The sequence below is a fragment of the Neomonachus schauinslandi genome, chromosome 8 (genome assembly GCF_002201575.2).
Source record: "Neomonachus schauinslandi chromosome 8, ASM220157v2, whole genome shotgun sequence".
Lineage (NCBI taxonomy): Eukaryota > Metazoa > Chordata > Mammalia > Carnivora > Phocidae > Neomonachus > Neomonachus schauinslandi.
In genome coordinates, this window is record NC_058410.1 from 23,342,006 (window position 1) to 23,357,723 (window position 15,718).

General features: G+C 34.2%; 1 protein-coding gene across 1 annotated transcript in view; it reads right to left on the bottom strand.

The window, feature by feature from the left end:
* VTA1 (vesicle trafficking 1) overlaps positions 1 to 15,718 on the bottom strand; it is a 64,294-nt gene that overhangs the window by 11,902 nt on the left and 36,674 nt on the right. Inside the window, 2 exon segments of the mRNA XM_021693188.1 lie at positions 69 to 242; positions 11,707 to 11,815. Of these exon segments, the coding sequence (XP_021548863.1) occupies positions 69 to 242; positions 11,707 to 11,815 (283 nt within the window).

Below are 15,718 nucleotides of genomic sequence, written 5' to 3' on the forward strand. Positions count from 1 at the left end.
AAAAAAAAAAAGTGCAGTCCTTATTTATGAAAGGAGAGTTCAAAACTCGTTAAGCTTCAATTTCCTACCTGTGCTGTGAGGCACTTCCGCTGGTGTGTTAGCTGGAGCATGCGCGCCGGGAGGAATCTGTATGCCAGAGAAGCTGCTGGATGGCATGCTGCCTGGGTCGTAAGTCGAAGATGACGGCTGAGGCGGCTGAGTTGGCAGGGATGTTGCTCCAGCATCTTCATTTTCTTCAACATCTATTATATAATTTACATGTAAAGTTAAACTAGGTATTTGGAAGAAAAATGCCAAACATTCTTATTTTGCTATACAGACATGATGAACAGACCTTCTGATGCAATTCTATTTAATGCAATTGATAAGTAGGCTCTAGCTCTTAAAATAATAGTTTTAATTGTTTTCTTTTCTTAAATCACTTAATTATGCCTGGCAATATGACTGTCACTTCAAGTTAATACTTTACAATTCTATTAAAATCTTTGCATATAGTATGTTTTTCTTAAAAATAAATTTTCTTTAAACTCACTCTTTAAACTTAAGATGAACAGGGTATTTTTGGCAAGACATGTCACATTTATGCTATCCATAGACTTTTTCTTTTTTTTTAAGATTTTATTTATTTATTCGACAGAGAGAGACAGAGAGAGAGGGAACACAAGCAGGGGGAGTGGGAGAGGGAGAGGCAGGCTTCCCGCCGAGCAGGGAGCCCGATGTGGGGCTCGATCCCAGGAGCTAGGATCATGACCTGAGCCCAAGGCAGACGTTTAACGACTGAGCCACTCAGGCGCCCCTAGACTTTATTTTTCTGACAGCTGCCTTTTAATCAGTATTCATTGTTCACACTAGCTATTAAATGATTACCTGTGTGTTTGTTGTAGGTTAATCAACAAAAACAAAGGAATGAAATTTCACAGAGCTACCTGCACAGAAAGTAGTAGTAAGAGACTTTGTGTTGAATCGCTTCTCGGTCTTTTGGCTACGATCAAGTGTGGAGACTCTGTGTTGGTAAGTTCTGAAATACAGACTTAAAATATACTATATTATTAGCCGAATCTGAAAGCTACTCTGGGAAAATTAAATATTGATAATCTATTTAAAATGACAATTAGCCACTTTTGGGAATCTTCATAATTTAAAATGTAAGCGAGAGCAAGAGATTTCTGAAATCAATTTATTTCCTATCACATTTTTAAATAACTTTTTTTGTTTGATCATAACCATATTACATATTCAATGTGGATAATTTTAAACAACCAAAAAAAAAAATCCTACCTACTCTGAGATACACATTTTACTAAGTAACCCTGTAGATGTATTCATACTTTATATACACTAAAATAATTCTCTCTATTGAGAACTATAACATTTATACATCCTGGGAAGGAGCCCCTCCCTCCAATTTTTAAAGGCACTAGAAAGTGACTAAAAGCTGGCAGAAACTAGAGTGAAGGTGGCCCTTTGGAGAGGAAATCTCACCAGGTAAGGTTTGCTTTCATGTGGCTTTTCACCCGCAGGCACTCAACAGTCTGTGCAAAAGAAAGAGCTGCGGAGAAGTGAGCCTTGAAATGTGTGTATAAACCCCAACTAAACACTGTATGACCCTGAACTATGCATGCACACTCTGGGAAGATTCTAGAGTGTCCTGGTGAGAGCAATAGCCTTAAAGCTGAAAGAAGGACAGTCAGTGTTTGAGTTCAGGCATGTTAACTGCCTGCTAGAACAAGAATCAAGAACTTGCAGAGAAGATGAGAAAATGCAGAGGAGCTACAAGACGTTATCAACAATGAAAATTAACAGAAATAAAGGGGGGTGGGAGGAAGAAAATGTGACCCGAGTTAGGAGAAAAAGAGAGTCTATAGAAGAAGACCCAAATGACCCAGATATTAGCAAAAAATTAGTGAAAAATAAATAAATAAATAACATTAAAGCAGGTACTATAAATATGTTCAACGCCATAGAGACAAATGTAGTCATAATGAATGAAAGAGGAAAAACTCACCAGAGAAAAGAAACTAAGAGGAGACAAAAACAGATGGGACTAACAGAAAACAAATGATAAAAACGATAGACTTAAATCTAGCTACAGCAATAATTACATTAAATTAAGTGGACCAAACACAATTTTGAAGGCTGATGTTGACAGACTAAACAAACAAATGAACAAAACCCAAACCAAAAAACACCTATATGCTTTAAGACTCAGATATATTTATAGTAAAAGGATGAACATAGATAAATTATGTAAATACCAGGCAGACAAAAGCTGAAGTAGCTAAATCCAGTAACAGGCACAACAGAATTCATTTCAAGGAATATTGCGGGTGCAACAGACAAGAAAAAGAAAAGATATAAAGATTGGAAAGAAAGAAGCAAAACTGCCTCTCTTTGCAGATAATAGGATTATCTACACAGAAACTCCCAAGGAATCTATAAAGCAACCACCAGAATAGGTAAATTTAGCAAGGTTGTGCAATATAACATCATTATACAAAAATCAATTGTATTTCATACATTAGAAGTAACAAGGGAATGAAAAAAACCAAATACTCGGAAATAAATTTAACAAAAGAGGCACAAAATCTCTATTCTGAAAAATACAAAATATTGCCGATAGAAATTAATGAAGGCTTAATAAATGCAAAGATACACCATATTCATGTAATGAAAGACTCAGTTTTGTTAAGGTATCAATTCTCCCTAAATTTATCTATCAATTCAATGCAATATCAATCCTAATTCCAGCCAGCTGTTTTTTATTTTAATAGACACTGAAAAACCTACTTCCAAATTTATGGTGAAACTCAAAGGCCATAGAATAACTAAGAACATCTTGAGAAAGAAGAGAAGAGTTGGACAACTTATGCCATCTGACTCCAAGGTTTACTGTAAAAAGGTGGAAGGCAGTGTGCTGTTGGTACAGACCAGAAAAATAGACCAATGTAATTGAACAGAATCCAGAAATAGAATCACACTTACATGGTTAATTGAATTTTTGACAGAGGAACCAAAGAAATTCAACAAGGAAAGGAAAATGCATAACAAATGGTGCTGGAATAATAGGCTATCCTTAGGGGGGAAATAATCCTGAATCTAGCCTACCTCCCACTATACGCATGAAAAGATTTAAGGTCTTTCACAAACCTAAAAGTAACAGCTCAAATGATAAATCTTCAGGATTAAAAATATAAAAGAATTTTTAAGGTAGAGGTAGATAAACATTTCATGGGGCATAAGAAGTAGCCCTAAAAATTTTAAAATTATAAATTAGACTTCACCAGGATTAATGATTTTTGGTAATTAAAAGACAGTTAAGAAAACAAGTAGGGAAACAACAGACCGGGAGTAAATATTTGTAAAACAGGTATCTGACAAAGGACTTCTAGTCATAATTTATAAATAATTCAATAATAAAACAACAGACAACCCATGAAAAATGGGCAGGTATATTAATGTCCACAGTAGTATTCACAACAACCAAAAGGTAGAAACAACCAAAATGTTCATCAATGGATGAAGAAATACAATGTGTAGGGACATACAATGGAATATTATTCAGCCTTTGGAATGAAATTCTAAAACATCCTGTAACATGGATGAACCTTGAAGACATTATAATAAATGAAATAAGCCAGTCACAAAAGGACAGATACTGTAGGATTCCATGTATATGAGGTACCTAGAATAGTCAAATTCACAAAGACAGAAAACAGAACAGTGGTCAGTGACCAGGGGCTAGGAATGGATAGGGTAACGGGGACTTACAGTTTAATGGGTACAGAGTTTCAATTTGAGAAGACGAAAAATGTTCTGGAGATAGATGGTGGTGACAGGCTGAATAATACAAATCTGCTTAATGCCACTGAGCCGTACATTTAAATGATTAAAATGGTAAACTTTGTTATGATTAAAATGGTAAACTTTGTTATGTATAATTTACCCCAACAAAAAAGAATGGGCAAAAGATTTAAACAGACACTTCACAAATAAAGATATATGAAAAGCCAGTAAACACATAGAAGAGAGTTCAATATCGCTTAGCCATTGGGGAAAAAAGGCTAATTAAACCACACATGAAGAACCACTATATAAGGATCAGAATGGCTAAATTTAAAAATACTGACAATTACTAAGGGCTAGCAAGGATAGAGAGAGACAGAAACTCTAATACATGGCTTATGAAACTGTAAATGGTACAAGGACTTTAGAAAATGCTTTGGGAGTTTTATATATAACCCAACAATTCTATTCTAGCTATTGACCCACAGCAATGAAACACATCCACCTGTTCACATATAATGTGAAGTATGTCTAAAAACCATATGTATTTAAATGTCAAGAAGCTTAATTCATCATAACCTCAAACTAGAAACAGCCATAATGTTCATTAGCAGATGAACTGATAAACAAATTATGGTATCCACACTATGAAATACTACTCAGCAGTAAAAAAGAGTGGACTACTGATACACAAGACACAAGAAACAGATGAATCTCACAGACGTGCTGAAAGAAGCTAGGTGCAGAACAACATCGTGGGACTCCATTTACACAATGTTCTAAATCAGACAAAACTAATTTTTGATTAAACAAACAACTAAATCAGTTGTTTCTCAAGGTGGGAATGGGCTGGGAAAGAGTATGAGGTAATTTTGGGGGATAATGGAAATGTTCTTTATTTAGAGGGTGTGTGTGTCAAAAGTCACTGAGTCACTGAATTATACTACTAAGCAAACAATAAACTTTAATTTGTATCTGTAGATGCTAAAGATAATGGGGTAATGTTTCATTAAAAATAGGGTATTTACATGGTCTCAAAGGGACTTATTCCACAATAACTTATTAACACAAACAGCTTATTAATAACAAAGGAAAATCATTTTAAAGTGTAATAACTCAGAGAATACCACATTATCTGAGCAGCAGTTAATATCACCAATATTTCACCAATATTAGACACTTCCAATGCAAGGTAGGGGACACAATCTCATTCTGGCAGATTTCTGCTAAACATGCATAACTGTAATCTAATTATGAGGCAACATCAGGCAAACCCAAATTGAGGGACAGTCTATAACTAGCCTGTATTCTTCAAAAACACTGGGCCAAGAAACACCTAGAAAGGCTGAAGAACCATTCCACATGAAAGGAACTAAGGAGACATGAAAGTTAGATGCAGTGGTTGATCCTGGACTGTATCTTGGACGAGGGACAAAAAGCCACAAAGGAGATTACTGAATCAATTGTATCAAACTCGAATGAAGTACTTAGAAGCAAAAGAGTGCAACTCCAATTCATTTTCAAATACTTCAAAAAATGTATATATGTAAAATTATATCCTTTTGTAAAGCCATAACCCATTTCTGAGGAGATACTGTTAAAAGTTATGACATTAACACTAGATTAGGGCACTTTAAGATTACATTTTAGATGAACAATGTATTGACTTACTTTATATCTCCTATGTTCTCCAACTACAGGTCTTAATTAGCAGGAAATACTTATTGAGACTAAAAAATGTTGAAGTTAACTGTATCTTAGGGTTTCCCAAAAGAGGAAAATTTTAAATTAGTAGAAATATAAGAAATTACCTTCTTTAGTTTTTACTGAATATAATTGGTTAATTACGACCACTTAAAAATAATACCAATTTGAAGATACTGAATTGAAACGGACATGAAACCTAGAGTGTGAATGTTAACAGAATTCCTTCCCTTCAGTTGAGCCTTATTTTTTTCCTGGAACACTTTTTTTTTTTATTTTTTTTTACTAATCATATGGTTTCCTTATGTACTTTTTGACAATATGACTTAATTCCACATAGCAGTATTTTCAGAAGTAAGTATCTTTCTCTTTTTTCTTACTCTAAGGTGTAATATCTATTATTTTTTAATGGTTTTACTAGAAATTCAATTCCAGAATAACAGAGAATTAGACTTTTGTTAAACATAATACCTTTTATTAATTTAAGAACATAAGAGAATATAATGGTATACTGAGAAAAGAAAAATCAAGGTTTTAAAGAAGGCTTTTCTCTTACATATTCAGATTTGAGAACATCTTCTTAGAGCCATAAACCACTTCTGAGCAGATATTGTTAGATATTATGACATTAACACTTGATTAAGTTACCAGGTTACATTTTAAGTTATTTTGAAAAAGCATACAGTGAAAATATTCTCCTTTATATTTTAAAGGATTATTGGTATTCTTTAACTCCCAATTTTCTACTACCTAGAGGCTCTATAAAAACTGAATAAAAATAATGAATAGAAATTACAAGCTCTACTTAAGCTAATTTTTGGAAAACATAACAAAAATTACATATATCTAATCATCTACTAAGTTAGTATTATAAAGAGCCTAAAACCACCATTTCACAACAAAAGAGATCATGATAATAATCAAAATGAAGTCACTGATACTGAAAGAATATCTAGGGAAAAAAAAAAAAAACACTGATTATTTATTAGGCATATCAATGTACCTAAAATGACACATCTGAAATGCTACTGAAAAGTAAAATATGTTTAAAACAAAAAAATGTATTTTCATGGTATATTTAATATATGTATAACCATATACAAGACATAAAGTATCTTTCAAATCACATGTTTGAAGGTAATGATAAATACAACATGATTACATTTACTACAAATATGTGCGTGTAAAAGGTACCTTAAATATAATCAGGTAATAAAAGTGGTTCAGCTTCAGTTTCCAATTTAATTACTAAATGTGAAGAAAGGTTCCATCTTTGGCCTTAGTTCTTAAACTATCCATCCTCCCTGGGTGAAGAAACATTTTACTTTGGCTTCATCTCTTGCTTTTAGGCTGACAACTCCAAAGTTCTATTTTTAGCCCAGAATTTTCTCCTGCAATCTTTGGAAGAGTATCTAATTGCCAGTTGGGAGTTCTGCAAGTAGTAATCACATGAGCATCTCAGTATCTTTTCTTAATTTTTCCCACCAAACCTGCTCATCTTGTATTAGTCATTTCTTTGAAAGGCTGGAAACTTAGGGATCATCTTCCATTTCCTCCCTCATTAAAGTGTTCTGTGTTCTATGTTCTACTGATTACATTTCCTTCTCTTTATCCCCATGGTCTATATCTCACCCAGGCTTTTGTTATTTGTAATTTAGGTCACTAATAGCCCCTGAATTCATCTCACAATCTGCAGAATTATCTTTCTCCAATTCACTCTCAAAAATCAGCCCCCCACACACTGATCTTACAGTCTTAGCCAGTTCTCAACCTGCCTCCCTGCTGCTTTTGAAGTGTTTTTGTTTTGTTTTTAAAGTTGTGGCATCCTTCCTTTTTGTTTACCTGACTTAATTCAACTTCTCTTTTGAGACTCAGCTCAGGCACAGTCTCTTACTACCATGTATTACAACTGCTTATTAAAACTGTTGTACCCCATGAGGATGTAAGCTCTTGTAAGTAAAGGATCATGTCTTTTATTCATCCCCGGTATCCAGCTAACGCTGACAAAATGACATTAAAAAGTAAGTTTCTTTAAAAATGAATGAAAAACAATTATATTTTAAAAATATAAGAACAAGGATATGTCCTGGGAAGTGGGAGTTCATTCCAAATTTAGGGCTCTACCTCATGTCTAAAGCACAGAAATGTTCCTCATAATATTGGTACTATGTTCTCAAGAGAATGTGAAATTAATAGTTATGTTTCCTGGCTGAGAAATTTTCTTATAAAACTCAATGGGAAAGACATAGGTATTAATATCGAATATCAAACTGGTTGAAGGAAAAAAATGCATCTGCTTAAATGTAGAATAAAAGCACAGACTTTAGAATTAGAAGATTTGGGTTCAAATCTTGAGTTTCATTAACTAGTTATTAGAGCTTGAACAGGGATGCCCAGCTACCTTCAGAAGCTATGAGAACTAGATTAGCTAATACATGTAAAATATCTAGCACAATGCCCAATAATACCAAGTGCTCCATAAATAATAAATATTAACATAAATTATGAAGATACTTTATTAAGTGCTATACATTTTATAAGACTTTATATACATACATAAAATAGCTCTGCAGAAATTCAGATGAAGGAGAAAACATCACAGATATGCAGCATTCAGATAGGTAAAAAAAGATGAGCAATTTAGGGGGCAGAAATGGTTTTATAATTAAAGAGACAAAGGTACTTTCTGGCTATTAACATCTATGACTATAATATACAGGTGCTATGAAATAAACTGTGCCCTCCGCCCCCGCCCAAATTCATATGCTCAAGCCCTACTCATCAATGTGACTATATTTGGAGATAGGCTCTTCAGAAGGTAACTAAGGTTAAATGAGTCATAAGAGTTGAGTCCTATTCTAATAGAACTGTGGCCTTAGAAGAAGAAGGAAAAATCTGTTTCTCTCTCTCTCATATGAGAACAAAGAGAAGGCTGATGTCTGAAAGCCAGGAAGTGGGCACTCACCAGCAACTGAACCCTGCTCCACTTTGATATTGGACTTTCCAGCCTCTAGGCCCCTGAGAAAATAAATGCCACCCCAGTCCATGGTGTTTTGTTATGGCAGCCTGACCCACTCAAGAAAATACAAGACAGGAACAGAAAATAAAACCGGTAAAGTAGGTTGATGCCACATTGTGGTGATTCTTGCTTGGTAGCCTGAGGATCTTGGGTATTTTCTTGTGGACACTTGTTAACAGTAGGACAGACATAAAACATTCCTGATAATGGTCAGTATTAAAGTAGGAAAGGAAGTATGTAAAAAACACAGGCACTGGGTATAAAAAAACAAACAAAAAAACCCAAACACCCATAGGACTCAAGAGTAAGAGAGCCAGGACTCAAGTTCTAGTTCTTTGTGATTCTATGTCCTTAGGCAGGTTCCATGTGGAACCTCAACCTCCTCCTGTGTACAAGAGTAATAACATAAGCTATTCCCAAGGGATTTCTATGGGTATGAGATAAGTGAAAATGATTTGTAAGCTTTAAGGCACTATATGAATGCAAGGTATTTATTACAGAAAATGACTGTAAGAAGAATTCTATGTGAAAAAGACTGTTAAAACATTAGATAAGGACATATGAAGTGTGCTTCAGGAACAGATAGCAAAAAGTTAACTTGAAATGCTGTATGAAAGCTTGCATCTCTAGAAGATAAACTGCAAAATAATTTACAGAGTATTCATATATAAAACTGCAGTGTACCTTTTTCACCAAATGGCATTATAACATTCTAAGTAGTCCTTTGTATAATAAATAAATAGAACAAAAAGGTTTTCTTGTCTTCCCCACTTGTTCTCTCCTCCCATCTCCTTTGCTCTTTTAAAGGCAGGTTTATTGAGGTATAATTTACATACAGTAAAATTCATACCTCTTGGGTATACAGTTTTGACATAAAGCTTATATAATGTATAACCACTACTTCTGGTAATCTCCAAACCTTTCCCATGTTCCTTTGTAGTAAATCCCTCCCTCACCCCAGGTACTCACTTACCTGATTTGTGTCCCTAGAGCACTGCCTTCTCTAGAAAGTTATATAAATACAATCATATAGTGTATATATAGTCTTCTGTGTTTGGCTTCTTTCACTTAGCAAAATGCTTCTGAAATTAGTCCATACCATACTGTTGCAAATATCAACAGATTATGGCATCTGAATTATTTCTAGTTTTGGGCAATTACAAATAAAGCTGCAGTAACAGTTAACAGGCCTTTGTATGGACATATGTTTGCATTTCTCTTGGGTAAAAAAATACCTAGAAGTGGGGCTGCTAGACATTGTGTCAAGTATATTTTTAATTTTATACAAAACTGCCAGACCGTTTTCCTTTTCTTTTCCAATGAGTAATGTATGAGAGTTCCGGCTACCTGGCATTCTCGTCAGCACTTGGGACTATCAGTTTGTTCAATTTTAGCCCTAGATTCTAGTAGGTATGATGTATCTCACTATAGTCTTAATTTGTTTTTCCCTAATGACTAAAGATTTCAGCATCTTTTCATGTGCTTATTTGCTACCCATTTGTTCTAAATTGATATATGGAAATACTCAACATAGCTGTTATATTTTGTTATGGATACATATACAGCATGTACTTATAAATACACCACTATGCAGAACTGCAATCTAACTGTCATCTGAAAAACTGCGAGGACAGCACATATATGCAGAACTACAATGGCCTACAAGAACTAAAATATTCATTTCATCAATGTACATTCATTCACTGGGCATTGAGAAAATTAAAAAAAAAAATTTAAGAGGATTAATTTCCATAGAAGAGCCATCCCAGAACCTGGACCAGCTGGTTTCATGAAAAAAATTCTAGAAAACATTTAAAGGAAAGGAAATTCTAAAGTGATTACAAAGCATAAAAAAAACTAGAAATCTTCAGATTATACTTATGACATAAGCAGAATATTGACACCAAAAAGTAAAACTGTAGACCAATCTTACTTATGAATGTCAATGCAAAAATCCTAAATGATACAGTAGCAGTGAACTGAATCCATCAGTATAATAAAACAAAAAACAAAAAACAGAGCCAAGTGAGGTTTATTACACAATGTAAAGCTGGTTCAGTATTAGGCAATCTTTTAATAGAATTCGGTGTAATAACATCTAAGGAGATGGACTAGGCTGGTGTCAGCCAACTCTGGCCAATAGGTTGGCTGCCTGTTTTGTAAGTAAAGTTTTATTGGAACAGGGACCTGCTCATTTGATTACATATTGCCTATGGCTACTTTTGCACTACAAGAGCAGTTGAGATGTTGCCACAAAGACCTTATGACCTAGAAGCCTAAAATATTTACTGACCGTTTAAGAAAAAGTTCACCAACTCATGCATTCAATGATCATTTTTATAGATGCCTAAAATCTGTATAACAAAATGCAAGGATCACCTAGAATTTTAATTCAGAGTACAGTGATTGTTCTCCTAACAGTCAATTTCCTGTATGTCTAATCAATAAAAACAAGTAAAAAATGTCTTTCCTTTTTTTTCAATTACACATTAACTGAAAGGTGAAGTGAAATAAGACCCTTATTTTTTCATGATTTAATTTTATAAAACTACTTATTACATAATGGTGAAACTTTCATGCATTTATTAAGTCAAAACAAAACAAAACTCAGGTACAGAAGTGTCTATTAATACCAACTGTATTAAAAAAAGGAGGATGTGTATTCCTATTTATTTGTAAATTCATAAAAAAAATCATCCGTAAAGAGACACAAAAAACAACAAAAAAAAAAAAATCGTATTTACTTATTTGGGTTTTGGTAGAATCTGGCCAATGAGGGATGTGGTAGAAATGAGAAATTCATTTCATATTTTTATATCCTCTATAAATTTTGAGCCATGTGAATGTACTACCTACTCCTCTGACAAAAAAAAACTCACCTCAAATAGATATGTAAAAAATAATAGTGTTCCTTGTGGTTTGGAAATATTTTATAAATTATAAATGGATTACCTGTTCTATGTAAGAATGAAATCTGATTAAGGTAGGAGATGGCCAGGCCATCTTTGTTGACAAAGACAGATATTAGAGCAGTCTGGCTTTAATCTCTCACTGTCCCTAAATTTATTTTACACAATTTTCATGGATTTTGGACCTGACGGGACAAATGAAAATGTATAGTTTCTTCCCAAAACCTTAGATAATATTCTGAACGATTATGATTCTACTAAATCATTTTACTTAAATAAATAAATACATACCATTATCTTCTTCAATTCCAACAGGCCCTGCTTGAGGAGTCTCTCCATTCTTTAAACAATTATGGATATATGTTGCCTTCCACCTTGCATACTTCCTGTGTTTCACATTCTAGAAGGAATATTTTTATATCAATATTAAATTTCAGTAAGAAGTAAAAATATGTATTTATGATAACCTATATGGTATTTCTGAGATAAAACCCATTTTTGCATGTTATATCTCTGAAACAATCTGGCAACCTCCCCACCCTACCACTGGATTCTACCAACTGTCTAGGGTTCAACAGACCACAAAAAGCTATCTTCCTGAAAACACATGCCTAGTCCTCTCTTATGATTCTGTATTTCAGAAAAGGTCTGCAATGGAAATATGGGAGTGTCCTTCAGCAAAACTTGTAACTCTTACGCACCTGGGAGGACTAGGTTAAATGGAATTCTAAAATTAAATATAAAAGATAGTAACAGTAGATTGAGCTATTTCCACCAAAGAGGAAAAAATTGATCTGTACAAATCTGTGAAAACACATTTGTGAAAACAAAAGGAAAACTAAGATGATGCAGGGGTTAAAACAAACAAACACTAGACAGACAGCTAAGCAAACTTGACCTTTTAACCCATAGCACGCTACTTACCAGCTCTGAATCTCAGTTACCTCAATTCCAAAAAGGGGAAAATAATACCTCATGGGGTTGTTGTAAGAACTGAAAATATCAGTAAAGAACCTGCTAGTTGCCTTTTCTTTTCTGCCTTAAAATTCATGCTACACACTATAAAATTAAGACAAAAATTTGCTTTAAAAATATAAAAAAAGTATAATCTGTTAGAATTTTGGATGGGTTAATTTTTACTTTATATTTCAATTGACCTTTATGACATTCATGGACCAGTGGTACTGGTATCAACTGGCAGCTTATTAGAAAGGCATAATCTTTAAACACATTCCAGACCTAACTCAGAATCTGCACTATAACAAGATCCCCAGGTGATCTGTATGCACATTAGAGTTGAGATAAGACACTTTTCATTATGTTGAAAACAACTGTAATGTGCCTTTTGCAAAGAACCACTACATCAGGGATAAGTACAAACATAGCATACAGCACAGATACTTAGTTGAGCATTTTATGCAAAATTATCTAGATACTACTACAGATAAGTATATAGAAACCTAAAAGAAGTAACGCCCAAATTACTGAATTTGTATCATATTTAATTTCCCTTTTTTTAATCAAACAATCCTCTTCTATATTCCACTAAAAACAACTTTTCTACATTGATTTCCATTTTCTTCCAGGTATGATTATAATTTATTCTACTTCACAAAGAAGCTTTTCAAAAGAAGCATCCACATTTAACATTTTCACTTCCTCACCAGCTAATTCACTCTAGAGAGAAAAGAGTTTCTTTCGTTTGGTTCTTATTTTCATCACATAAAAGGTCAGAGAATTTGAATGCGCCATGCCTTTTAATGGCAGTGAGCCCACGTGTGCCAGCCCCCACCTCACTTAAGTTGTTAGTTCACTTAAGGAATCTGCTCAGTGTCACCAACAGCCCTCTCCACGCTGGCAAATCCAACAGACACTTGTAAGCATCACCTTACCAAACCTTTCATCAGCATACAAAACATCGAACCATTCCAAACTCTGAAACATTCTCTATTACAGGTTTTTGTGACACTCTTGTTCTCCTGCTTTCCCTCCTATCTTTGGGTACTAATCCTCTGTCTCATCTCCAAATAAATTTACACACCCTGTCCTAGCAGATACTGTAAATGGGTGGGCTCAATCAATGGATTCATATATAATTTTAAATATGAATTATGTTTCTACATACTTAAGTACTAGGAAAGTCACTTACTAATGAAGGGAATTACTACAAATTTCCAGTGATTTAAAATTTCCCTATTTTTGGGAAAACCTAAGCTACAGATAACCTCAACATTTTTTAGGCTTCTTTAATAATTGCTATTAGTTAAGGCCTTCAGATAGGTAATATGGGAGACATAAAACAAGCCAATACAGTGACTTCTGCTGATCATCTTATTATGGATATAGATCTAAAATACAAAAGAATATTACTATAAAAATTTAGTAGGTAGAAAGTATTGAACTTGTTTCTTTAATACGTCCATAATAATGGACAAATGATAAAATAAATGGTACTTTTAGCTTGGTCTTACAGGATGGGTATGATGGAAAGTAGCAGTAAGACTATCCTGGGGAGAAGTAAAAGAATAAGCAAAGGCAGAAAGGCAGAATTAAATGAAGTGTTTAGAGAATGATGGTAAAAAAGTAAATTTGCCATTGGTGGAAGATACATACTATGGACTAGTTGGATAAGTAAGAAAAATCCAAGACAAGAGTAAAGCTGTGGACCAACATCTTTATAGTACCCTATAGGTTTTGAAGCACTTACACATTTTTCTCTTAATCAGTCCTCACAATAAACTTGAAATTTAGGCAGGTCACATTTTACTCCAAGGCTCTGAGACATTAAAAGACTGGGTCAATGTAAATACAGTTTAACCTGGCATTCAAGGCCTTCCACATTGTGGATACTGTTTCAGTCTGCTCTACTTCCTAGTATCTCCCCTCAATCCAGATGAGATTCTGTCTCACCTGCAATCTTTTCTCATGCTAGTCTTCCTATCTAACATGGCTTCCTCTTCTGATAAAAGTCTCCGTAGACTTTCAAATGTTTACTCTCTTATCAACCTCCCTGACTACCAGCAAGTGAAGTAATCATTTATTCAAGTCAGTTACAGATGGTAAGTGCTGGGGATAACAGGATGAACAAGGTAGGTCTGAACTTCAGAATCTAAAGTGAAAGCTAGGCAGTAATTTCCATCACTAAATGTGGCATCTGTATTACCTGAAATCTACGATATTTTCTTCACCTTTTTTTCTTAGGATTCTGCAATCCCATTATTATAAATATGAGGAAATGGCAGTACAAAAGTAAATGACTTACCCAAGGTCACACTATTTTGCAGTGAAGCAATCCACTCAATTCAGGGCTACCTTGATAAGCATACTACAATTTGCAACTCAGATGAGAATATATGAAATAAGGTAAAACTGGCTTTAAAACGTCAGCTACTTAATGCATATTAACATAGGCTATAACTTGGTATATATTAAGAGGACCCTTTTGAAAGAAAATGTATAAATTGCTTAGGAAAGTTTAATTTGCCTTCTTTTGGGATCTTTAAAATAGGACAGACTATTCTTCGCTCAAAATAATTTAACACCATCTAAAGACTAAGTTGGATTAAGTTGTATTGTGATAACTTTAGGAGGTTCCTTCATTCCTAATTTCATAGTAAAAAATAGTGTAAAGATGTTTAAACCAGGGGCGCCTGGGTGGCTCAGTTGGTTAAGCCATTGCCTTCGGCTCAGGTCATGATCCTGGAGTCCCTGGATCGAGTCCCGCATCGGGCTCCCTGCTCGGTAGGGAGTCTGCTTCTCCCTCTGACCCTCCTCCCACTCATGCTCTCTGTCTCTCATTCTCTCTCTCTCCAAAAAAAAAAAAAAAAAAAAAAAGATGTTTAAACCACGTTGGGTTCCTTCATTAGTATGTGAAGTTTAAAAACGTTACTCTAACCTGAGATGGTTTCATTTTAGTAAATACATTTTACAAAATTTCCCCAGAGCAGATAAATCAATACAACCGTTTATTTTTTACTCCGCAATTATTTCAAGACAACCCTGCAAACTGGAGCTTATACTACTTCACAGAAGATTTTGGCAGTTGTAACTCAAAATTAATTTGTTTTTTAATTTTGTTTTCTTTAAAATAAAGGATGCTAGATATCAAAGAATATTTGAAGAGGAAAATTTCAAGATGTCAATATTTTTGAGATCTTTTAACTCCTTTTGGCTGATTAGACATCCTTTCTGGGAAACAGGAATTACAAAAAGAACTTTTACTTTTGTCCCTGGCCTCTAAGTTCCTGTTTTGTAACTGGATTGATGAGAGTCACTGACAACCGCAAATTTTGGCCATGAGAGT